The sequence below is a fragment of the Macaca nemestrina genome, chromosome 1 (assembly GCF_043159975.1).
Source record: "Macaca nemestrina isolate mMacNem1 chromosome 1, mMacNem.hap1, whole genome shotgun sequence".
Taxonomy (NCBI): Eukaryota; Metazoa; Chordata; class Mammalia; order Primates; family Cercopithecidae; genus Macaca; species Macaca nemestrina.
Window position 1 is genome coordinate 198,311,509 of NC_092125.1, and position 26,229 is coordinate 198,337,737.

Genomic DNA, 26,229 nt, shown 5'->3' on the forward strand with positions numbered 1-26,229 from the left:
CTCTGCACTGTTAACTGTCCTGACCATATGCTGGCTTAGCAGAGCCTGGGGGCACAAGGGCCTGGGAGGACCTGCTTCCCCTTGCCTGTGAACCCTTCTGTAGATGGCCATGTGATGCAGTGGAAACGAAGGGAGGGTCGGATCACACACATGCGTGATCACTTGCTTAGCGACTTTGGGCGAGTTGCTTTGATCTACAACTTGCTTGTTTCTAAAATAGGACTTATTGAGGACTACATGGACCTTTCCTTAGGGAAAGTTATCCAGCCCATGAAAAGTTTTTGATAAACTAATTTCTTCTGGGTATTTATAACCTTTTATTGATGTGTTACTATATTCCAGGCATTATATAGAAGTGCTGTATATCTTATTTAATACCCTCAACTTCCCATAGTCTAAGATGATTTTAGAGGCAGGATGTCTCTTGCCAGGCCCTAGGCTTCAGTTAAAGCAGAGCATACTTCAGCCTTCCCCCACATTCCTTTCTCTTCCTTTCTGCAGAAAGGAATGCATAACCCAGATAGGGATACCCGGGAAAGGCGCTGAGCCTCTTTGTTAAAATGAGGAAAAGCAAATATTAGGTGTTAAAGTCATGCCAGCCCCAAATGGAGACTTTCTTCTTGATGTATCCAGAAGGACTGATTGAAAGGGACTGGAGAAAGGCAGAACTTCCTCCCGCATGATTCAGAATTCAGTGCCACATCTGGATACTGCCTTGAGGTATCAGCACCACCTAACATCCTGCTGGGGGGGTACATACCAGGGGACCCGAAGCTCAGGGTGGCACACCCAGTGAGTGGCAGGGCCAGGGTTAAAACGTGTCAAGGGTCTCCATGCATTTAGCATGAGGGACAGGCCCCCAGAGGAGGCCCCACTGTGTCCAGCTTTCACTGGACACGTACGGGTGCGTTGAGGCACTGCAGCTTCTTGGGAAAAGAAGTCACATCTTTGGACCCTTATCCTGAGAGATGATGCCTAGACCCTATGTTTCTAGCACAATCTTCACTCACAAAGCACCCCAACATCTCCCTGACAGCACACTTGAAAAGACAAGGGGACAGCAATCCAGGCAAACAATGTGAATGCAATGGCCCTGGGGCATAAAACAAAGTGGTAGTTTGAGGAACAGAGAGGAAACCAATGTGGCTGGAGCAAAGTGAGTGATGAAGAGAGTAGTTTAAGATGAGGCTGGAGAACGAGGCAAAGTCTCATCATTGCTGGACTTGACTTTGAAGGTGTACCAGAGAAAATAGACCGATTGGGAGACTTGTGTAGTAGTCCAGAGAACTAGGGTGTTGGCAGAGAAGAAAGAAGATGGACTCAGAATCCATAGGTCTTTCTGAAGGATTGAGTATAGAGAAAGAACCAAATAGGACTCCCCAGTTTCTGGCTTGAGCAGCTGGGTAGAAGGTGGTACCATCTACTGTGATGGGATGTTCTGGAAGAGGTCACGATTTGAGTACTTGAGTCATGTGCTCCATTTTGGACATGAGTTTGAGATGCCTATTAGCCAAACTGGCAGACATGAGGCAGACAGTTGTACCTCTAAGTCTGGAGTTCAGGCAGCAGCCTGGGCTGAAGATAAACATTCAGGAATTGGCAGTATTTAGATATTGAAAGACATGGAATTGAATGAGACCAATCTAAGGAGACAGTATAGATAGAGAGGGACCTGAGGAAAGCCAACATTTAGAGGTCAAATAGAGAAGTAGTCAGCTAAGAAGACAGAATTGGGACCAGTGAGGTCCCAGGAAACCAGAAGTTAGGAGCCACAGAGGAAACAGAGTTGCAGAAAAGAGCAAGTGGTCAGCCGTATCCACTGACTGCTGCTGTTAAATCCAGAAAAAAAGGCCTTGAGATTTGACGTTGTGATGACCATGCTGAGTGGACGTCAGCAGACTGGTCGGGAAAACAGATTGAAGAGGAAATTAGAGGTGAAGAAATGGAGGTAGAGGTGTAGCAATCTTTCAAGAACTTTAACTGCAAAGGAAATAGAGAAATGGAGAAAGGATTTATGTTTTGTAAGGTAAGAGATCCTAGAACATTTGTACTCTGGGGGGTGATCCAGTAATGATCCCGTAGAGAGGGAGACACTGACGATACAGGACACAAAAGATGATTGAAGAGTGAAATTCTCAAAACGAGAGTTGGATGAGCTTTGGCCTGACAGACACACACAGTCACCAGCATTCCCACTGACACATACACATCAGCACCAACGGGCACGGTAACAAATCTGTACCCCCAATAGCCAAACCGACAGATGCACCCACCAGCCCACCAAAGTCCCAGGAATACACATACAGTATTCACTTGACACACACACACATACAGACACAGCAACTAACAGCCACACTGACATGTCAGACCAACATCTGTACCTCCTCTCACACAGAGGGGCCCCCAGTCCCCTCCATCCCCTTAGGGGCCCCTTCCCACCCTACCCTCTGCCCAATTCCCAGGCCCTTCCTCTCCCCAGTGACATTGCCCTCTTTGGAGGCAAATCCAGGCCTGGGCTAAAGAAGGACAGGGAGGGCTTCATATCCAATGAAAGGTTTTATTAAGAGAATGAGAGATGGGGAGATGGCGAGGTACATCAACTGCAGGGGCAAAAGAACCACAAATACAAGATCCCAGCGACAACCACAGGGCACCTGACACACCTTTCTTCCCTCCCAACCCACCCACAGCCCTTTGTGAGCAAAAACACCCTCTCCCTTCTGGTCCAGCTGGCCATATCAGTGCATGGCCAGAAAACAGTGAAATGAATCCCCAACTCACTGGGATAAATAAGTTGCACTGGACATTTTTAAATTTCAAATTTAATTACAACATACATAAATAAATAGGACAGACAGCAACAGGACTGTGATGAGCAGCCTGGATTCAAGTTCTGCAATTTGTGCTTTATCTTCTTTGTTCCTTGAGGACCCCTCCTGCCCACTTCTTTCCAAGAGTAGGAGGGGTACAAAGAGTCCACTGGGGCCTCCTCCTTCCAGCACCCCTTTTCTGGGGGTAGGAGACTCTGGAATGAGGGGCACCAACTCCTCAGTAGCACCTCTGATTTATCAATTTCCCTTCTGCCACCAGTGAAAAACACAAAGGCTTTGGCCTCTAGAAGCACCCACGGCCACCCAGGCACCCTAATGGAAAGGGCTCTGCCCCATGAGCCAGACCTTTTCATGTCAATTTTCTGTTCAAACCCTTCTCAACCATCAAAGGTCAGAAAATTGCACACATGAGACAAATACCTGGGCCCTTAACTTAGCAACACACCACCACAGAGAGGCCACCCTCCCTTACTCCAAGCCAGATCCCCAACTCTGGGATCTCTGGATGAATGTTCTCTTTCTGGCCTGACTCTAATCCCACCTTTCAGTCCTTTCAGGCCCACCCCCAGGAGCTAAGTGCCTGTTTCAGGGCCTGGGAGCCCCTTAGGGATGGGGTGGGAGAAGCAGTTATTTCCGATGCTTGGCATCTTTCTCCGAAGCCTTGGTTTCACCGTGCCCACTGCCCACACTGCTTAGAAACATCTTGTCCAGCCCCTTGAGTGACTCCAACAAGTAGTTCTGGAAGGCAGTGAGGGCAGCACAGATGGCAGGCCCACCGAAGCCATGGGTGATGAGGCTAAAGTGTGTCAAGCAGCTCTGCACTCCGGGCTCCAGGATGAGTGCCGGGCGGCTGTTGCCCAGCGGTGAGCGGTCCTGAGCCATCAAGTCTGCAAACTCCTTGCAGATCTGCCTGGTAGGAGAAGGAGGGCCAGAGGTTGGAGGACAAAAGTCTGAGCCCAGAGAAGGACCTACTACATGCTAGGCATTTTACAGACATTAGCCACACTATTGCTGACTCTCCCAACAGCCTGCAAAATGATGAACATACTGTTTTCCACAGAAAAGGCAACGAAGGTTCAGAGAAGTCATGTGACTAGCCCAGTATCACACAGCTAATAAACAACACACGTCGATTACCCTATAATCTTTCTTTTTTGGATGTCCGGCCCATATTCAAAGTGCAGCTCAGCTACTTACTACCTTATATAGGAAACTTTCCTTGATTCCCTCTCCCACCCCAAACACCCAATGCTTCACAGAACTTTGTCTTTGAAGCTCTTAGGAAACAATCCAGAATCTGCCGGAAATAATAACTAGCAGTGAATATAATTGAAGCCTGGATGCTGTGCCAAGCACACTGTCTGCATCATCTTACTTAATCTTCACAAACAAGTCTATACTATTATTATCCCCATCATATGGACAAGAAAACTGGTTTCAGACAGGTTGGATGACCTGTCAAGGTGACCAAGCTGGGATCTGAACCTAGCTCTAGTTTGCAGCCATTCATTATTCATTCCTTTGTGCATCCTGTGTATGGCTCAGGCAAGAGGATCACTCATCATTCATCTTCGTGTCACCATGAAAGCCAGCCAGTATCTTACACAGGACTGAGGCCCACGAAGTGCTTGATGAGTGAGCTGATTAGTGAGCACGTGAGCCCCACCCTAGGTATGTTTCTCCAGTGACAGTATGAGCAGCCTCAGAGGTCTCTCCATTTGGCAGTCCCAGGAGTCTGTGCTTCCTCTTCTGCCTTGGGGACTTGAGGAAAGCCTCAAAGGCAGGACGGTGGAGTTGTCAGTTTGAAGGACTGCGTTAGGTGGGAGGACTGGATGTTCCAAGCTGGAAACAGGCAAACCCAAGGATGTGAGGACAGGGTTGCCAGGAGTGGGTGGAGTTTGTGTGGGCCAGACTGTGGGGCCCTCAAAAGAGTCTGAACTTTAGCCTACCAATTGGTAGTTCTCAGATTTCTCTCTCTCTTTTCCTTTTTTTAAATTTTTTTGAGATAAGGTCTTGCTCTGTCACCCAGGCTGGAGTGCAGTGGCACGATCCCAGCTCACTGCAGTCTCAACCTCAGCCTCCCGAGTAGCTGGGACTACAGGTGCGCACAATCACTCCTGGCTAATATTTTTAGTGCAGATGGGGTTTTGCCAAGTTGCCCAGGCTGGCCTTGAACTCCTGGGCTCAAGCAATCTGATCACCTCAGCTTCCCAAAGTGCTGGGATTACAGGCATAAGCCACTGCACCCAGCCTCTCTCTCTTTCTTTCTTTCTTTCTCTATCCCCCTCCTCTCTCTGTCTTTTCTTGCAGTGGGACTGCCAAAGTGTGAATGCTTACGTTCCCCAGAATTCATATGTTGAAATACTACCCCCCTAGGTGATAGTATTAGGAGGTGAGGCCTTTAGGAGGTGATTAGGTCATGGAGGTGGAGCCATCATGAATGGGATTAATGCCCTTATTATAAAAGAAGTCAGAGAGAAACCCATTCTCCCTTCTACAATGTGAGGCCACACAGCAAGGTGCTGTCTATGAGCCAGAAAGCAGGCCCTCACCCAACACGGAATCTGCCTTGACCTTGAATTTCCCAGCCTCCAGGACTACGAAAAATAAATTTCTCTTGCTGGCCGGACGCGGTGGCTCACACCTGTAATCCAAGCACTCAGGGAGCCTGAGGCGGTGGATCACCTGAGGTCAGGAGTTCGAGACCAGTCTGGCCAACATGGTGAAACCTCTACTAAAAATACAAAAATTAACCAGATGTGGCGGTAGGCACCTGTGATCCCAGCTACTCAGGAGGCTCAGGCAGGAGAATTGCTTGAACCCAGGAGCCGGAGGTTGCAGTGGGCTGAGATTGCACCACTGCGCTCCAGCCTGGGCAACAGAACAAGATTCTGTCTCAATAAATAAATAAATAAATAAAAATTTCTGTTGTTTATAAGCACCCAGTTTATGGTATTTTGTTATAGCAGTCCAAATAGACTAAGATAAGAACTCTTTTGGAAGAACTAAATCTTTTGCCTTTTTTTTTTTGAGACAGTGTCTCACTATGTCATGTAGGCTAGAGTGCATTGATGCAACCATGGCTTACTGCAGTCTCGACGTCCCAGGCTCAGGTGATCCTCTCATCTCAGCCTCCCAAGTAGCTGGGACTACAGGAGTGCACCACCACACCTAGCCAATTGTTGTATTTTTAGTAGAGACCAGGTTTCACCATGTTGCCCAGGCTAGTCTCCAATTCCTGGGCTCAAGCAATCCGCCAGCCTCAGCCTCTCAAAGTGCTGGGATTACAGATGTGAGCCACCTTGCCTGGCCTGAAAAACTAAATCTTACCGCCAGGCACGGTGGTTCACGCCTGTAATTCCAGAACTTTGGGAGGCCAAGGCGGGTGGATCACCTGAGGCCAGGAGTTCCAGACCAGCCTGGCCAACATGATGAAACCCCGTCTCTACTTAAAATACAAAAAATTAGCTGGTCCTGGTGGCAGGGGCCTATGATCCCAGCTACTGAGGAGGCTAAGGCAGGAGAATTGCTTGAACCCGGGAGGCGGAGGTTGCAGTGAGCTGAGATCGCACCATTGCACTCCAGTCTGGGAAACAAGAGTGAAACTCCATCTCAAAAAACAAAAACAGGCCAGGTGCGGTGGCTCGAGCCTGTAATCCCAGCACTTTCGGAGGCCAAGACGGGCGGATCACGAGGTCAGGAGATCGAGACCATCCTGGCTAACACGGTGAAACCCCGTCTCTACTAAAAAATACAAAAAACTAGCCGGGTGAGGTGGCGGGTGCCTGTAGTCCCAGCTACTCGGGAGGCTGAGGCAGGAGAATGGCCTAAACCCGGGAGGCGGAGCTTGCAGTGAGCCAAGATCCGGCCACTGCACTCCAGCCTGGGTGACAGAGTGAGACTCCGTCTCAAAACAAAAACAAAAACAAAAACAAAACTAAATCTTAATGGAATGCTAGTTTGTTAAACAGGCCCTGAGGTGCCCTCGCAGACCTAGTTTGAAAATCAATGCAGCGGGAACCGTTGAAGGTGCTTGTGCGGGGGAGCAGATACACGTGCAGGGAGGTTGGGACCAGGGAGACGCTAGGGTGAAGGTCTGGGAGTGAGATGAAGACCTGAGTAGAGGAGGCAGCATGTGAACGGTGGTGAGGGAGGCACAAAGGGACTTGCAGAGCAGTCAGGCGTGACTTGGTGGCCTGATGGACATCACTGGAGCAGAGGGTTGATGGGCAAGGCTAGAAGAGGGAGCCTCACACCTGCGATGGGGACTGGGGCTGGTGGTGTCCTGGGAGTGTATGTGGGTGTAGGACCCATGTGTGAGCCTGTGTGAGCCAGTATGTGACACCACTGTTCTTGATGCATGGAACCCAGATATGTTCACATGTAGTGTCCATGTGTGCTCCAGGAGCTTGTGAGGAGTGTTCATGTATGCCTGAGTATGATAACCATGATGCACAAATATTACCCATATGTGGCGCCCAAGTGTGCCCATGTGGCATGCACACATGTGCCCAGGATAGCCCAAGCAGGGAGCCTAGGTGCCCATGTGTGGTGCCACATGGGCCGCACATGCGTGTGTGTGCTCAGTGCTCATGTAAACAGAGGCGCGCAGGTGCATGTGTGTGCTCACTGCTCACGTACACAGCAGCGCGCAGGTGCGTGTGTGTGTGCTCACTGCTCACGTACACGGCGGCGCGCAGGTACGTGTGTGTGTGCTCACTGCTCACGTACACGGCGGCGCGCAGGTACGTGTGTGTGCTCAGCGCTCCTGTACACGGCGGCGCGCAGGTGCGTGCGTGTGCTCACTGCTCGTGTGCACGGCGGCGCGCAGGTGCGTGCGTGTGCTCACTGCTCGTGTGCACGGCGGCGCGCAGGTGCGTGTGTGTGCTCAGTGCTCGTGTGCACGGCGGCGCGCATGTATGTGTGTGCTCACTGCTGATGTACACAGTGGCATGCACATACGTGTGTGTGCCCACTGCCCGTGTACACAGTGGTGTCCATTGTGCCCATACATGTCTGTCTGTGCATGGCAGCCACGTGTGCCTGTGCGTGGTTCCCTCACTCACTTGGCGGCCAGCAGCATGCTCTTGCGGCTGTGCAGCTCCCCCGGGTCAGCATGCTGTCGGCACAGGTACTCGGCGGCTGCCTTAGCTGGGAACTCCGTCTCACAGACGTAACCGAAGTCTCGGGCCAGGTGCACGGCCTCTCCTGGGGGGAGGGGAGCTGTCACTACTGCCAGGTGTACCTCTGCGCCTGGAACACAGCTTTGAACCTCTGACCCCTTGGCCAGGAGGATTCTGCTCCATCCTGCCTCTGTAGATGCCCCCTCTGACTTTCCTTCCCAGCCCGGCTCCAGCCCCGATTCCATTGCCCTCCCTTGGGGCCATTAGGGTTGGGCTCTGAGCTCAGAGATGGGAGCTGGGCCCACCATGTATTCCAGAGGCACCAACCTCCGGGGAGGGGGCTGTGACCCCCTTCATCACTTTACCACATCCAAACACTGGCTACTCCCCACTGACACACTCACACCCACACATCCACACCCACGCACACATACACGCACACTGCAAGGTCTCCATTGCACATGCATGCACACATGTACAAAGACTACACACAGAAATCACAAACAAGCCTTCCACATGACAGAGAGCATGCACACAGATACTGCAACACTTACACGGATACACTCACCACTCAACACACCCTCCCGCATTAGAGACAGTCACACCAGACAACTCACTTGCCCTCGCAGCCACTCCCATGCCCACCTTCAGGCCTCACTCACCTTCCACTAGCGAAGTCAGCAGCGTCACGTTGGCAGCCTTGCGACGGCCAGCTGGCAGGTTGAGTCCAATCTTCTCTAACCGTTCCCGCAAACACCGGCCCCCATTTTTGGACTTGGCCCTTGAGATGCACAGAGAGAGACAGACATACAACTGTGAAGACAAGAGAAACGCGTGGAGGCCAAGTGACCGCCAAAGGGCCTTGTTGCCTCCACCAGCCCCTGTTGAGGTTTGGGTCTGGTCCTGGGGATGCTCTGGGGTCTCTTTCAGCAAGGGCGCAACCTCTTCCTAATCTCCCATGGTTTTGCAGCCAAGACAGAGGTGGGGGGCCAGCACCCAGCTCCAGGAGCCCTTCAGTTCACTCTAGTCCTCTCAACAGCAGGGGCAGCCAGGGTGGGGCATCCTGGGATCTTTAGCACACCAGATGGCCACACACAGCTACCCGGGGATACACAGACCTATATGTAGAGACGCGCAGTGACATACAGAAAGAGAGACACATGGGGAGACACAGGTACACACACAGCCACCTGGGGACTCACACACACACACACACGTGAAAGAAGAGAGACACGTAGAACCAGTAGAGACAGACATACGCAGAGACACAGACTCAGACACCTAGGGACACAGAGACACAGGATCACACCAAGTCAGGGTCCCAGGAACACATGTACAGACACTCAGGGACTCACAGAGATCCGCCAAGATGCTACGAGTAAGGAGATATCCCCTATGACTGCACAAATGCCACTCCCACACACCAGATGGCCAAACATCCATGTGACTAGCTCCAGATGCACAGGCAATCATACACACACACACACACACACACACAGCAGGACACACTCTAGGCCACACATCCCACTAGAAGAAACACAGGATACTCACACTCATGGAAACACGCTCCTGGCCATCCGCTACTATAGACACATGCACACACACACACACGTCCACACCATCCTCAGACTCATCCAAGCTCACGGCCCTGAAGCAGAAATACCCTTCCCAGGCACAAGGACATGCACAGAGAGAAAGAGACACAGGTCTAGGAAGACGAACCATGGACTACCATGCCCCACACCCCAAAACACACAGGGCCTATGCTGCTGCGCAGAATGGGCCTTGGGTCCTGGGGTTCACTTCCTGGAAGGGGGTTGAGGATGGCCCCCTCTCTTCCCCAGACCCAGTCTCGTCCTGACCAGTGTGGATGAGTTCTCCATCCCTTCTCTGTGCCCAGGCTTCTTTCTCTGCCCACTTCCCCACCCCAGACCCACAGACACGTGGCGGCCACCAAGGACCTGGGCCGGCCCCCATAGCATGCACAATCCAGAGTCCCCAGGGCCTCCCCTCCCAGGGAGACTGAGGCAGGGGGGCTAGGTGAGACTGGCCTCCTCTCTGATGCCCTGAGAAGGCCTGAAGAGGCCAGGGATCCAGCCAGGTGGGGAATCGAGGGCTGGCCTTCCTACCTGCGGAGGACACCCCCCAGGAGGGAGGCGTTGAGGCACTCAGGAGGTGAGAGTCGCCGCTGCACCTCCCCCACCGTCACTTTGTACTTGGACGTTGAGCTGAGCAGTGAAAGCCGGCCGGGCACAGAGCAGAAGACCTCACCAGGATTCGTGATGCCGCCCACCAGGCTGTCTTTGGCCAAGGAGAGGGCTGAGAGGCTGCTAGCTTTGGAGGGGATGGGCACTGTGGAGAAGAGCAGGGAGAGGGAAACACTGAGCCAGCGACCATCGCACACAGCCCCACTCAAGGGAGGGTCTGGTATCCTTGCTTTATGAAGGGAGAAACGGAGGCACGGTGAGATGAAAGTGACTCGTCCAAGTTCCCTCAACTGATGGATGTGAACTCGGAGACTGAGCTCCGAGCTGTCTGGTTCTTAAATCTGTGTCCCCCTCACTGAACCAAGCTGGTCCTATCTTAAACTCAAACAGCTCCAGCAGAATCTTGGTGTTTTAGCAGATGCCATCAGAGAGGGACTTGGATGTAAGGATATGAGTGTGAGCTGGAGGCAGGACCCCTGGGGCCCTGCAGCAGGGCCAAGCCAGGGCTGGGCAATCACAGGGAGTCCCCAGATTCCCTCTTCCCACCCGTGATTCCCACGTCTTTCCTCCCCACCCTCCCACCCCACCCCTGCATCAATGAGGGGCCTGGAGACTGTGGGCTCCACATCCCTGGGCCGGGGAGGTTATTGCGCTATTAATGCCTTCAGCCCTGGCCCTCTCTTCCTGCCAAGTCACTCTGCGAATGCTAAAGGAGACCAGGAGATAGGCCCTATACCCCCTCCCCAAACATTCCCTAATTATCTGCTAATTGTCTGAAGACCAGAGAAGGGAATTTGAGAAGTTAATTTTTTTCTTTTTTTTTCTTTTTTTTTGAGATGGAGTCTAGCTGTCACCAGGCTGGAGTGCAGTGGTGTAATCTCAGCTCGCTGCTGCAACCTCCGCCTCCCAGGTTCAAGCAATTCTTCTGCCTCAGCCTCCTGAGTAGCTGGGACTATAGGTGCTCATCACCATGCCTGGCTAATTTCTGTATTTTTAGTAGTGATGGGGTTTCACCATATTGGCCAGGCTGGTCTCAAACTCCTGACCTCGTGATCCACCTACCTTGGCCTCCCAAAGTGCTGGGATTACAGGCATGAGCCACCACACCTGGCCAGAAGTTGATTTTCTAAAATTCACTTAGACATTATTGGCTATAAGAGAAAGGAAGTTCTTCCTGCAGTCTAACCTCCATCCTCTTGCTTAGCCTCGGGGAAAGGGAGAATATTGAAGCACTTGCTTCTTTAGCGGAATCTTTTGGCCCTCTCTTCCTTTAAGGAGGTGAGAGCCTTGGTAGACAAGGCCTCATGTGTGCATCAGGCTCGAGTGTGGAATCTGGGACTAACAGCTACTGAGCACTCACTGCTGTGAGGTCCCATAGATAAACCCACTCAGTCCTTGGAACAACCCACAAGGGGCTACCCTTATCACTATTCCCATTTTACAGATGAGGAGACTGATGTTCAGAGAGGTGAAGTAATATGCCTGAGATCACACAGCTGGTAGACGGAGAACCAGTAGCAAACCCAAGATTGCAGTCTCAAAGGCGGTGCTCTTAGCCTTCCAGCCTCTTGGCAATATTGGCTGAGCACTTGCATGCCAAGAATGGTGCCAGGCCTGAGGAATACAAAAGTAGGAAAGGCTAGCTTGATCCCAAGCCTGGCAGAACGTCTCGTCTCTCCCTCTCTGGATAAACCTCCCCACCCCAACCCAGCAGCCCAGCCAGAAACCTCTGTAATACCCTCTGCAACCCTCTCCCCCACCACATCATCCCATCCATCACCACATCCCGTCCATCACTACATCCCATACATCACTAGATCCTACAGCTTTCTTTTTTTTTTCTCCCACCCCTGCCCATCCTGTGACTTTCATTTCTTTATATGCCTTGGATGTGGCCACTCCTCTGCATGCTCACAGACACAGGTTCACTTCCCACGTGAATTTCTCCACAGACCTTGCTCTGGTCTCCCTGCTCCAGTCCAGAGGGATCTTTCCGTCTGGATGCATCATTCTGCAGCTGAAAACTCATCCTAAAACTCATTAGAGCCCGGTCAGTTCCCTGAGACTCAAATCCCAGCTCCAGAGCTGGACAAAATGTCACCTGTCAATGAGGGCCACGTGCTGAAAGTTCAAAGACGTTAAAGTGGGACAGCAAGTAAGGAGCAGAAATGAACCCTGAACTCTCAGCACTGACTCCAAAGTTTACAGCTTTAACCATCATGTTACAATGGCCTCCTTCACCCTGCCTTGTGTTCTGGCTCTGCCTGCCCCTCTTGCTGAGTCCCCATTTGTCTGTTGGGCTCTAGACCCAAGCGACCAAGGGAAATATAATGTGAGCCACATGTATACATTTACATTTCCTAGTGTGCACCATTTTTTTTTTTTTTTGAGACAGGGTCTTGCTCTGTTGCCCAGGCTGGAGTACAGTGGTACAATCACAGTTCACTGCAACCACCACCTCCCAGACTCAAGCGATCCTCCCACCTTAACCTTCCAAGTTGCTGGGACTACAGGTGCGTGCCACCATGCCTGGGTAATTTTTGTGGGTTTCATAGAGATGGGGTTTCACCATGTCGCCCAGATTGGTCTTGAACTCCTAGACTCAAGCTATCCGCCCGCCTGCCTTGGCCTCCCAAAGTGCTGGAATTAAAGGGGTGAGCCACCAGGACTGGCCCACATTTTTAAACAGTAAAAAGAAACATGTGAGGTTAATTTTAATCAATATAATAGTAAATAATATGTAACATTTTAGTATATTTTGTTTATCCCAGTACATAAAAAATAGAATCATTTCAACATGTAATCAATATTTTAAAAATTATTAGTGAGATATTTTACATTGTTTGAAATTAGTTTTCAAAATTCAATGGACATTTTATGCTTAAGCATATCTAAATTCAGACTAGTCACATTTTGGGTGCTCAAGAGCTACACGTAGCTAGTGGCCACCTTGGTGGACAGCACAGCTCCAGGCTTCAAGGGAGGAGGGGCTCAACAGGTAACATAGTAAGTGGGCTGTGGGGGAGGTTGGCAGGCTGGAGGGGCACCTTATGCGAAGTCCTGCCAAGTAGGACACAGAGCTCCTGGTTTGTTTGTGGTTTTGTTTTGTTTTGCTGGTTTTTGAAACTAGGATTCTGGATTTTTATGTGAACTCTCTGGATTTTTAAGCATTGGCAATGATTCAAAGATTTAAAAACCCAGCACAGGCCAAATGGAACAAGTGTGAAGTGCCTCCTGGGATGTGGTGACTCCCAGGCTGTGAGCTCTTTGAGCCCCACAGTGCTCCTTTGGTTCTCAGGGGTCCTTCTCCACTCTACTGAGTTTAGGCATCATCCCCTGTGCAGAGCTTCCCTCTCCTGCCCCCCAGCTCCCTCTCACCCCCATCCCTGGCCTTACCGCACTGAATCTTCCTGGTCTGTTTCCACGGCTGTCTTCCCTACCAAGAATGAGTGTGTCGAGGGCAGGGTCTTGGCACAGGTGGCCATGAGTGAATGTGAAATAAACTAATGATGCAAGGGCCCTGGGAACCCAAACTGAACTATACTGCATGTATTAAAAAATTATACCTCGAGCTTGACTTTAAACAAATAAAACTACAAATTGGGCCAGGCACAGTGGCTCACACCTGTAATCCCAGCACTTTGGGAGGCTGAGGTTTGCTTGAGCCCAGGAGTTCGAGACCAGCCTGGGTAATACAGTAAGACCTTGTCTCTACAAAAAATACAAAAATTAGCCAGGCATGGTTGCACACACCTGCAGTCCCAACTACTGTGGAGGCTGAGGTAGGAGGATTGCTTGAGCCCAAGAGGCAGAGGTTGCAGTGAGCTGACCACACCAGCCTGGGTGACACAGTGAAACCCTGTCTCAAAAACAAAACCAAAACCAAAAACTTACAAATTGATAAATTAAAAATAAAAAGAAGGGCAAAGTAACTGTCTTCCCTCCCATCACCCCTCACCAGAAGTAGGGGTCGGAGAAACAGGATGAGCAGCCTTCTCCATCCGACTTCTATTAAAACCTAGGGCCTCGGCTGGCTGAGCATGGTAACTCACACCTGTAATCCCAACACTTTGGGAAACTGAGGCAGGAGGCTCGCTTGAGCCCAGAAGTTCGAGACAAGCCTGGGCAACATAGTGAGACCTCATCTCTACAAAAAAATTATTTTTTAAGTTAGCCAGGAAGGGTGGCATGTGCCCATAGTCCCAGCTGCTCGGGAGGCTGAGGCCACAGAATGATTGGGCGCGGTTTGAGGCAGCAGTGAGCTATGATTGCGCCACTGCACTCCAGTCTGGATGACAGAGCGAAACTCCATCTCAAAAAAATAAAAATAAAAAAGGGTGACTATACAAAAACTGTATGCCCTTGTGATAAATACAGCAATGAGGATGAGCTGGAGTGTGGAGGGATGTGGTAGCCTGCATATGGATATTTGCAAGTGCTTTCTCCTTTATGCCAGATTTATGCAAACATAGGTGCTGCTAGATATAAGAGCAGACATGACATTGCTCATGTGTTTGTGTATATGAGTGACAGACCTTGCTGCTTCCCCTACCTGTCCCTTTTTTTCTCAGAGCCTCTTCCCTTTTAAGTGGCAAGAGGAATGGAATCCACGGTTAGGGAAGCAGATGGGTCAGGGAAGGGGCAGTGATGGAGGCAGGAATTAAACTAGCACAGAAGGCAAAGCGGAGACACTAAAGTTTGTCTCCGACACGCACAGGACAGGATTCCCTGTGGTGACTCCTGAAGCTGAAGTGATCTAATGGTGTCCTGCTGGTCACAGATGCAGAAGCCATTAACACACACACAGACACACACACACATTCCTGCAGACACAAGAGCTCCCAGTTATTCAACCTGTCAGACAAGGCACTCTGTCCACAGGTGGTAGATATGGTCTGACTTCAGAACCTAGGGAAGTGTGCAACAGACTCTCCCAGGAGGCTTGTTAAAATTGCAAGTTTTTTCTAGAAAAAACATAGGAGGCCAGGCGCCGTGGCTCACACCTATAATCCCAGCACTTTGGGAGGCAAGGCGGGCAGATCATTTGAGGTCAGGAGTTTGAGACCAGTCTGGCTAACATGGCAAAACCCCATCTCTACTAAAAATAAAAACAACAACAACAACAACAACAGAAAACTTAGGAGAAAAATCTTCGCGACCTCAGGTTGGGCAAAGAGTTCCTAGATACAACACCAAAAGCAAGGCCCATAAAAGAAAATGATGGGGCCCGGCGCGGTGGCTCACGCCTCTAATCCCAGCACTTTGGGAGGCCGACCAAGGAGGGCGGATCACGAGGTCATGAGATCGAGACAATCCTGGTTAACATGGTGATACCCCATCTTTACTAAAATTACAAAAATTAGCTGGGCATGGTGGTGGGTGCCTGTAGTCCCAGCTACTCTGGAGGCTGAGGCAGGAGAATTGCTTGAACCTGGGAGGCGGAGGTTGCAATGAGCCGAGATCACGCCACTGCCCTCCACCTGGGCGACAGAGCGAGACTCCGTCTCAAAAAAACAAAAACGAAAACAAAAACAAACAAACAAAAAAGAAAATGATAGGCCGGGCATGGTGTCTGACTCCTGGAATCCCAGCACTTTGGGAGGCCGAGGCAGGCAATCACCTGAGGTCGGGAGTTTTGAGCAGCTTGGCTAACATGGTGAAACCCTGTTTCTACTAAAAATACAAAAATTAGCCTAGCATGGTGGTGCTCACATGTAATCCCAGCTACTCTGGAGGCTGAGGCAGGAGAATCCCTTGAACCCAGGAGGTGGAGGTTGCAGTGAGCCAAGACAGTGCCACTGCACTCCAGCCTGGGCGACAGAGCGAGAGTGGGAAAGAAAGAGAGAAAGAGAGAAAGAGAGAAAGAGAGGAAGGAAGGAAGGAAGGAAGGAAGGAAGGAAGGAAGGAAGGAAGGAAGGAAGGAAGGAAGGAAGGAAGGAGAAAGAAGGAAGGAAGGAAAGAAGGAAAAAGAAAGAAGGAAGGAAGGAAGGAAGGAAGGAAAATGATGATAAATTGGACTTCATCAAAGTCTAAAACTTTTGCACCTCAAAAGATAGTATTAAGAAAATAGCATGGTGTGGTAGCATGAAGATGTAGTCCCAGTTACTTGACAGGCTCAGGCAGGGGGACCACTTGCATTCAGGAGTTTGAGGTTGCAGTGTGCTATGATCTTGCCTGTAAATAGCCACCAAACTCCAGCTTGGACAACATAGTGAGACCTATCTCTAAAAAAATGTTTAATTAAAAAAAAAAAAAAAAGAGGCTATGAGCAGTTGCTCACACCTGTAACCCCAGCACTTAGAGAGGCCAAGGCAGGAAGATCACTTGAGCCAGGACTTCGAGACCAGCCTGGGCAACGTAGCGGGATCCTGTTTCTATGAAAAAAAAAAAAAGATAATTTTTTAAAATGTAAAACAAAATTAAAAATTTAAAAATAGAGAAGAAAAAGATAAGCCACAAACTGAAAGAAAATATTTTCAAATCATCTATCTGATAAAGGACTGTATTCAGAATATATTATATAAAGAACTCTTATAACTCAACAATAAGATAGCAACCTAAATAGAAAATGGTCCAAATATGTAAATAGACATTTCACTAAAAATGAGAGATGAATGGTTAATAAGTACATGAAAAAGTTCTTAACATTATTAGTCATTAGGAAAATGCAAATTAAAACTATACTGAGATACTACTTGATAGTTATAATAAAAAAGACAGGGGCCAGGCACAGTGGTTCATGCCTGTAATCCCAGCACTTTGGGAGGCCGAGGTGGATGGATCATGAGGTCAGGAGTTCGAGACCAGCCAGCCTGGCCAACATGGTGAAACCCCGTCTCTACTAAAAATACAAAAATTAGCCGGATGTGGTTGTGCGTGCCTGTAATCCTAGCTGCTGGGGAGACTGAGGCAGGAGAACCACTTGAACCCATGAGGCAGAAGTTGCAGTGAGCCAAGATTGTGCCACTGCACTCCAGCCTGGGTGACAGAGCGACACTCGGTCTCAAAACAATAAATAAAAAAGGCCAGGCGCGGTGGTTCATGCCTGTAATCCCAGCATTTTGGGAGGCCAAGGTGGGTGGGTCACCTGAGGTCAGGAGTTCAGGACCAGCCTGACCAACATGGAGAAACCCCCTCTCTACTAAAAATACAAAATTAGCCGGGCGTGGTGAAGCATGCCTGTAATCCCAGCTACTCGGGAGGCTGAGGCAGGAGAATCACTTGAACTCAGGAGGCAGAGGTTGCGGTGAGCTGAGATCGCATCATTGCACTCCAGCCTGGGCAGTGAAACTCCGTCTCCAAAAAAAAAAAAAAAAGACAATTCTGAGTGTAGGATGTGGAAAAGTGGAACCCTCACACATTGCTGGTGAGAATGCAAAATAATACAGCCACTTTAGAAAACAGCTTGACAGTTTCTTAAAAATTAAACCTAAACCGACCATATAATCCAGCAATTCCACTCCTAGGAATTTACTCAAAAGCACTAAAAATATATGTCTACACTAAGGCATGTATGTGAATGTTCACAGCAACATTATTCAAGACAGCTAAAAAGTGGAAACAGCCCAAGTACCTGTCAACTGACCAACGGATAAACAAAATATGTTACACCCATACAATGGCATACTACGCAGCAAGAAAAAGAAACAAGCTGCTGATAATAGTTTGTTTCTTTTTATTGCTGCTTCTTTTACTTAGTATAATGTTTGGGGCGAGCCTCAAAAACATTATGCTAAGCAAAAGGAGCTTGATGCAAAAGTCTGCATATTTATATATTCTATTTATAGAACATGTCCAGAATATGCAAATTTACGGACAGAAAGCAGATCAGTAGTGGCCTAAGGCTTGGGGTGAGAATGGGGATTAGCTACAAATGGGAACTTCTGGGAATGACAGAAATGCCTCAAAATGAATTGTGGTAATGGTTACACAACTCTACATTTACTAAAAATCATCAAATTAAATTCTTACAATGTGTAAATTTTAGGTATGTAAATTTTACCTCAATAAATCAGTTAAAAAATGCAAGCTCCAGGGCCATACTTCCAGGGTTCTCATGCAATCAATGTGGGGTGGTGCCCAAGAAATTTGCATTTTTAACAAGCATCTCCTGGGGGTCCTGATGCATGTGGTTGCTTACACTACACTTAGGGTACCACTGGTCCAAAGCTTGAAGGGGTTGGAGCAAGAGGAAGGTAGATGGGAGGGGAAGTGACCTGCTCCCCAGCCTACACTGGGGCATGACATGTGCAAATGTCCTCCCTAGAGTTTCCTCATCTCCCCTGCTGGGACCTGCTGACTACGTTTCCTTCTCATCAACTGCCGGAGGGTTTCTTTCTTTTTTTTTAAGACGGAGTTTTGCTCTTGTCGCACAGGCTGGAGTGCAATGGCGCGATCTTGGCTCACTGCAACCTCCGCCTCCTGGGTTCAAGCGATTTTCCTGTCTCAACCTCCTGAGTAGCTGGGACTACAGGTGTGTGTGCACCACCAATGCCCAGCTAATTTTTGTATTTTTAGTAGAGATGGGATTTCACCATGTTGGTCAGGCTGGTCTCAAACTCCTGACCTCAGGTGATCCACCTGCCTCGGCCTCCCAAAGTGCTGGGATTACAGGCGTAAGCCACTGGGCCCGGCCCAGGGTTTCTTTTAAATATAATTTCTATCCTTCACTCCCGTGCTCCAAGATTGTCCATAGCTCCCACCGTTTTCAGGTAAAGTCCAAACTCTATCTGCACCGTTTTCAGGTAAAGTCCAAACTCTATCTGGGGCAGAGAGTAGCCTGGGAGGCAAGTGAGAAAGGGTTGTGGAAGTGCAAGTTCAGATTCTGTAAATTTTTGATATTTTGTTTATCATGGATTTTTACACTATTTTCATTAAAAAAGCCAAGCGTGGTGGCTCATGCCTATAATCCCAGCACTTTGGGAGGCTGAAGTGAGCAGGTCACTTGAGGTCAGGAGTTCGAGACCAACCTGGCCAATATGGTGAAACCCCACCTCTACTAAAAATAAAAAAATTAGCTGGGCGTGGTGGCGGGTACCTGTAATCCCAGCTATTTGGGAGGCTGAGGTACAAGAATCTGGGAGGCAGAGGTTGCAGTGAGCTGAGATCGTGGTGCTCCACCCCAACCTGGGCGAGAAAGTAAAACTGTGTCTCAAAAAAAAAAAATAAATAAATATTTTTTTGAGACAGAGTTTCGCTTCTTGTTGTCCAGGCTGGAGTGCAATGGCGTGATCTTGGCTCACTGCAACCTCCACCCCTTGGGTTCAAGTGATTCTCCTGCCTCAGCCTCCGGAGTAACTGGGATTACAGGTGCCTGCCACCCTACCCAGCTAATTTTTGTATTTTCAGTACAGACGGGGTTTCACCATATCGGCCAGGCTGGTCTTGAATCCCAGACCTCAGGTAATCCACCCACCTCAGCCTCCCAAAGTGCTGGGATTACAGCAGGGTGTGAGCCACCATGCTGCCCAGCCTTTTTTTTTTTTTTTTTTTTTTTTTGAGATAGTCTCACTCTGTTGCCCAGGCTGGAGTGCAAAGGCATGATCTCGGCTCACTGCAACCTCTGCCTCCTGGGTCAAGCAATTCTCCTGCCTCAGCCTCCGGAGTAGCTGGGATTACAGGTGCCTGCCACCCTACCCAGCTAATTTTTGTATTTTTAGTAGAGACGGGGTTTCACCATGTTGGCTAGGCTGGTCTCGAACTCTTGACCTCAAGTGATCCAGCCTCCGAAAGTACTGGGATTACAGGTATGAGCCACGGTGCCTGGCCTATTTATCTTGATTACTGAGTTTTTTGGCACCCTCTCAAATTCTGTCCCAGAGGTCAGTATCTCACTCATCTCACCCATATCCTGGCTGCTTAGATATTCTCTGGGAGGTGGAGACCCTCCCCAGCTTCCTCCTCCTTCTCCAGGGCCAAAGACAGCAGGGAAGAGGGCTACTGTCTACATCAGCTCCTGTCCTAGAGATCCCCTGAGATTGGACAGCTGAGCCTGAGGAGCGGGATTCCCCACCCTCAAGTAGGTAACCACCCACTCTCCTGCAGAGGGAATGAGGGATCCATCTCAGTTCTCATCCTTGACCACTCCCCTCCAGCTCTGATTGTATAGCCTGAAACCCACACACGGTTTGTAACTTTTTTTTTTTTTTTTTTTGGAGACAGAATCTCGCTCTGTGGCCAGGCTGGAGTGCAGTGACGCGATCTTGGCTCACTGCAATCTCCGCCTCCCGGGTTCAAGCGATTCTCCTGGCTCAGCCTCCCGAGTAGCTGGGACCATAGGCGTGCACCACCTTGCCCGGCTAATTTGTTTGTAACCTTTTTAACCTGTCTGGCTTTTCCACAGGGAGGGCATTTGCACATGCAGTGTCCTGTGTGATGAAAGTAGCCCTTTTTACACACCCCCTCTTTCAGTGCACTCAGACTTCAAAACCCATTGCTCGTTCATTCAACAAACATCCACTAAGCACCTCCTGAGCCCGGTTCAACTGTCTCTCATCTAGGCGCTCACCTAACCTCGGGCACTCACCGCGCCTCCTCTGAGCTCTTTCCGCGGCCCGTACAGCCCCTGCTCACTGCCCTTCTCGGCTGGAAAATATTCTTGTTAAGTTCCGTCTCCCCACCAGTCCTGCTTGCTTTCTGTGTCTCTGGGATAAGTTGCAAAACTGGAGGTGACAAATGTGGGCGGGAAATGGAGGGCTCCCTTATTTGCCTAGGGTCAGCCTCAGTCCCGCCATCTCCTGCCCAATATCGCGGGTGCAACTGGCGGGCGACCCGGAAGTGTGTGGTAAGAAGCCGGGGCTTCGCCTGGCCGCCCCTCCCGGACACTCGCCTGCAGTCAGCGAAGCTTTTGCAGCCCAGGTCTGGGCCCTGCGTGCTCCCGGCGGCACTGGCCGAGTCGAAGCCCGAGAACCCCCACTGCGGGGATGTGAAGGCCGCTTCTGGGGTGGGGCTGAGGCTGCAGCTGCCTCCCTTTAGCACCAAGTACCCCAACCTTCAGCGACACAGCCGCCCCTCCCGCCCAGGCTGAGGGCACTGCAGGGATCCGACGCTTCTGGTGGCCAAAGAGCGACTTTCTCTGATTCCAGGGCCCTGGCGGGGCAGGCTCCAGTACCGCACTCGGCGGACGCCGAAGGTCTGTGGGACAGGACAGGGGTTCCGCGTGCTGTCGGAAGGGCAGAGGACGAAGGAGGGCGCTAATTCACTCCCCACGGGGCTGGCGGCGACTCCGAGTCCCGCAGTGACCGCGGAGGGCCAAGGTGAAAACTGCCGGGGGCGCCGAGCGCGGGTGTGGGGAGGGGCGGCTCCAGGGAGCAAGGAGCCCACGGGCCTCGCCGCCTGCCCTAGGTCGCCCGCCCACGCTTCCCCCTGGGTCACGACCTCCGGATCCAGCTGTGCCCGGTTGATGCCCTTTCCCCTTTGCTGCAGCGCCGCGGGCTGTAACTCGACGTCTAGGCTGAGGCGTCCAGGGCGCAGTCTCCGCTCAGGTCGCCGGCGCTCCACTCGCTCCACTCTGCCCCACTCCCGCTGGCGCTGGGGTCCCGCTGGCGCTGGGGTCCCGCTGGCGCTGGGGTCCCGCTGGCGCTGGGGTCCCGCTGGCGCTGGGGTCCCGCTGGCGCTGGGGTCCCGCGGTTGGGCACGCTAGTCGGCGCGGCCCCGCCCGGCCCCGCTCCAGGGAGCCAGCGCGCCGCACCCGGGATGTTCGGACTCTCCTTGTGTTCTTTGCACTGCTTTGGAGGATTTCGGCTCACCCCCAGTCTTGTTTGAGAGAAACTGGCCCTGGGAAGGCCTCACATCCAGTCTCCTGTCTCGGCTTTGGACCGGGTTCCGGGTTAAAGTGCTCAGAGCACCAGCTGATCCTTCTACCCTTGCACAGGGCGGAGATCCCCAAGCCCCTTTCTAAAATGCAGGGTCTTAGCCTTTCTCAGGGAGTCAGTGAACCTAGACTCCCAGTCTCTTGAGCCCAAGCGTGCGTAGGGAACTGGGGACCACCACCATGCTCATATTTCTGGTGGCCAGGAAGTCCAGGCAGGCTTTTGCCCACTGCAGACGGATCTCTTTCTTCAGGGGTCAAGAAAGGCCCTGTCCAGTAAGCCAACCAGGCCCCACCAGCAGAGGCGCGCTGCAGCCCGCTTCCTAGTGTCTTTCCCAAGCCCCCAGTTCCAAGAGACACAGGACACAGCCCCAATTCCACCCCCCCCCAACTTCCTGCCCTGTTGCCTCATCTTCCCCCCTACACACTCCAGGCCATCCAGCCAACCCCCAGCTCCTGGTAACTCAGCCCCAGCTCCTGGAAGTCCAGCCCCAGCCCTGCCACCACCACTTCCACCCTGGCCTCCCCTGAGAACAAGTGGAGGGCAAATAGAGCCCAGGCTTGAATTCACTCGTTTGAAAAACAACTCGAGCCAAATCCTTTGGGAGCAGTGCCTGCCTGGAGCACCGCAGGCTCATGTGCATCTCTGAATTCTTTCCCGCACCTGTCCCAAAGGTAAGGAGGCTGCTGCCCAATGCCTGGGTCCCTCTGAGTCTCTGCTCCTTTCTGGCTGTCCCTCTCTTTTTGTCTGTCTCTCACCTTCCCCTGGCATGGCCAGAACTTGGTCCTCAGGCCAGAAAAGGTCCCTGGATTTTACTAATGCCAGGAGTCACACAAATACTCCTGTATATACACAGAGAGGGCCCTCGCATGCTTGGAAATCCTCAGATTACCAAAGAACAAAGTGCAGGACACAACAGAGATACTGTACACATTGAGACCCCCACATGCAGAGAAATGCAACCAGCACACAGAGACACACCTCACAAACACATTCACAGAAACAGACACACACTCCAAGAAATACTAGGACACCCATGAAGGGAACATTTCGGACACGCAGGGGACCCTGAACTCACATAGACACAGACACCCAGGAGCAGGTAGGCCCTGACTCAGGTGCATACACCCTAACACACAGTATTCACACACCAGCTCCCCTAAGTCTAAATGCTGCAAGAGACTCCCACAGAAAGAAAATTCCCCCAGAGGCCTCCAAGGCCCTGCCGGGAAGGAAGGGGAAGGAAAGGGAAGAAAGTGCCTGCCAGGCTCCGAAATGCTAAGGCTCTGTAAAGTGAAAATCATTTCCCCAGCTCCGTGGGAACAGCACTTCCATTCCCACCTTTTAGGGAAACAGGGAAGTGGTTTAACTTGTTCCGCAAATCAACTCCAGATCCACAAGAGTGCCCTCCTCCTCCGCGGGGAGAGGCCAGGCTCCCAGTGCTGCAGCCCAGTGAAGGCTGACCGCTCAGGCCCACCCCAGGCCGCAGGGTGCTGGGCAAACTCACCAAGCCCGCACCTCTGCCTAACCGCTGGCTGGGCCGGGAAGACTGCCTGGTGGACACCCAGCCTGGCGACACATAGGAGGCATGGCCGGTGAAGAAAATAGATCTTTGCACCCAGGGCCTGCACCATCTCACCCGGCTCTGCCCTGACAGATACACACCATTCCTTACCTTTCTTGATCACGGACTGGTCTAGAAGGCTCATTCCCAGCTCATCCGTCGCCTGCAAATAGCAGAGGGTGGCGGTGAGGGCGCATAAAGCCCTAGGCGCCCATGGTTTCCCAAGCCCCTGCCACCCCAGGTCCCTGTCTTCTCCCTGCAACGCGCACCACCTTCGTTTGGGGCGGCGACAGGCAGGCCCAGGAATCGCCATGTCCAGGCACCGAGCTGGAGCCCTGGGCATCTCACCGTGCAATGCAAAAAGGAAATTTTGAACCTTAGACTGGTAACTACTATGTCTCTCTTCGCCCCAGGTGCAGGCTGCCCCATGGATGCCATACGTGGCTCAACGGCCCAGCGGGGAGAAAAGAAGTGATTCGGTCCCTGCTGAGGGTTGCTGCCACCCAGGCACTGCTGGCGGACTCAGTGCCAGACAGCCTTGATGGCCAGGCAATGTCTAACGCAGGAGGTGGGACGCATCCTCGGAGTCACCAGTGAGATGTGGCGAGCTGGGAGAAAAGTCGGGTTCCTGCATTTGTCACCTTCTGCCTCCAGCCATGGTAGTAAACCACCGCGGCCAGTCCCAACCAATCCCGGACCCCTCAGGTCTCACCTGCAGGTCCTCCAGACCGGGGGCCGCCGCCAGCCCCGGAAGGCCGAGCGGCGCGTCTGCCAGGCCGTGCGCGCCGTCAACCAGGCTGTGCAGGAGCCGGGGCACAGCGGCGGCGTAGTCACGGCGCGGGTCAAGACCCAGGGCGCGGGCGGGCGGTGCCAGCAAGCCGGGTGGCTCCTCGTGGGCGCGGGCGGCTGCGCGGGGCGCTGTCCAAGCGGCCTGAGGAGGCTGCGGCTGCGCCAGGGGCGCCAGGCCGCCATACGGGTCCCCTGCCAGGTGGGGAAAGGCTGCGGCGGCGTCGGGCGCCTGACCGTAGGGCAGCGGTGGCTGCGGGTAGGGCGGCGGGAAGTAGGGCGGCTGGAAGTCGGCGGCAGCTGCGGCGGCTGGCGTGTGGCAGAGCGGGGGCGCCGGCCCGTAGGCCGCCTGGGGCAGAGACGACAGGCGGGCCCCGCCGGCCGCTGCGCCCAGCGCGTCGGGGCGCTCCTGAGGAAGGAGAGGTGTGCGTTAGGTGATCCACTGGCAGCTGAAAGGACCCCAGCCCGGAAGGCTCCTCCTCAGCTCGGGAGGGTCCAGCCGCCGTCCCTCCCGCTTCCTAGGGCCGGAGGTTTATTTCCCAGCCACCCGCGAGCGCAGGAGCCTCAGGCTGGGGACAGCGGTCACTTGCTCATAGCGTTCTCAGCTGACAGAGTCCCTACGGCCCCCTCCCTCTGAGATTTCGTTGGCGCGGGGCAGGAGGGTTGGAAAGTCCAGCACTCAGGCGCCCCGATCCCCCGGCCGAGTATGTCCCGGGCCCGAGACTACTCACCATGGCAGAGTAGGTGTGCACCAGCATGGGGTGGTGAGTGCGGGGCGCGAGGCGTGGCGGTAGCCGAGCCCTAGCCCGACGGCGAGCGCTGCGGGTAGAGGCGCGGGGAGTCCGCACAGCCGGCGGGGGTCACGGTGCGGTAGCCGGGTGCGACCCAGCCGGGATCCTAGTGTGCGTGGGGTCCTCAGCGGTGGCCGTTCCGGTGCGGGTCCATGGAGGCAGGACGGACGGGCACTGATCGCACTTGGAAAAGTCGGTCAACGGGTGCCCAGCGCCCGCCCTTCCTCCTCTGAGCGTAGCCTGCTCCATGCACTCCAGTTATAGTGGCGGGGGCGCGCCGGGCCTCCGGGGGCGCGCATTAAAGGGACAAGCTATGGCAGTTCTCTCCCTTTACCCCAGTGGCCGCCAAAGGGGAGGCAATGGCTTTGGCGGGATTGGGTAGGGTGAGTGGGGGGCGTGAATTCAGCCCACGTTGATCTGAGCCACCTTCTGGGCTCGCAGCTCGCAGCTGCAGTGAAACAGAAAGATTCGAGGCTGGGACGCAAGGGCCCTACATTTGTTCGGCTCTATCGCATCCTTGCCTTTAAGCAAAGCACTATTCTTCGCTGACCTCAGCTTCCTCGGTAAAATAGGTATCAATCCTTTCTCTAAGCACCTCAAGAGACTTTGGATGAGGTGGGCAATCGGGAACGTGGAATAAGTTTGTGAGCTGCAGACTCAAGCCTATCTGCTAATGCGCACAGGTGTGCCTGTGTGTGTGTGTGTGTAGGGGGTCTACCATCACAGTCTCTCCTGAATGGTTCTGGATCAAAATCCCCCGAAGGCGCCCACTTCACTCAGGCTTCCTGGGCTGTAAAATTCCAAGGCCAAACCAGGCTCTGAGGGAGTTGGAGACACAAGCTGGCCAGACAGAGAGAGACTTACCTGGGATGGATTTGGGTATGAGCTCCACCTGACCAGGGGCCAAGATATTTCTGAAGCCCCAGGCGACCTGGGCTGATTGAGTGTGGGCATGAGATACCCAGAGACTGTTGAGTGACTGTGTGTAACTGACTAGCATGGATGCCATGTGATTGTTACGCTAACATGCACAGGCTACATGTTTGTGTGTTACCATGGCAGGCACTCCCTGGCTGTCAAGCAAGTTCCAGTCTTTATAGTCACTCACTCTTTCTTT

At 52.2% G+C, this 26,229-nt stretch overlaps 1 protein-coding gene across 1 annotated transcript; it reads right to left on the reverse strand.

Moving 5' to 3' along the window:
• Positions 1 to 2,697: 2,697 nt before the first annotated feature.
• Positions 2,698 to 26,229, reverse strand: LOC105495217 (transcription factor AP-2 epsilon). The gene is made up of 7 exons (XM_071096145.1): positions 25,053 to 26,229; positions 24,248 to 24,730; positions 23,647 to 23,698; positions 10,084 to 10,306; positions 8,617 to 8,735; positions 7,898 to 8,039; positions 2,698 to 3,741 (listed from the first exon to the last, which is right to left on the reverse strand). Exons 1-7 carry the CDS (start codon positions 25,077 to 25,079, stop codon positions 3,459 to 3,461), a joined length of 1,329 nt encoding a protein of 442 aa, XP_070952246.1. The 5' UTR covers positions 25,080 to 26,229; the 3' UTR covers positions 2,698 to 3,458.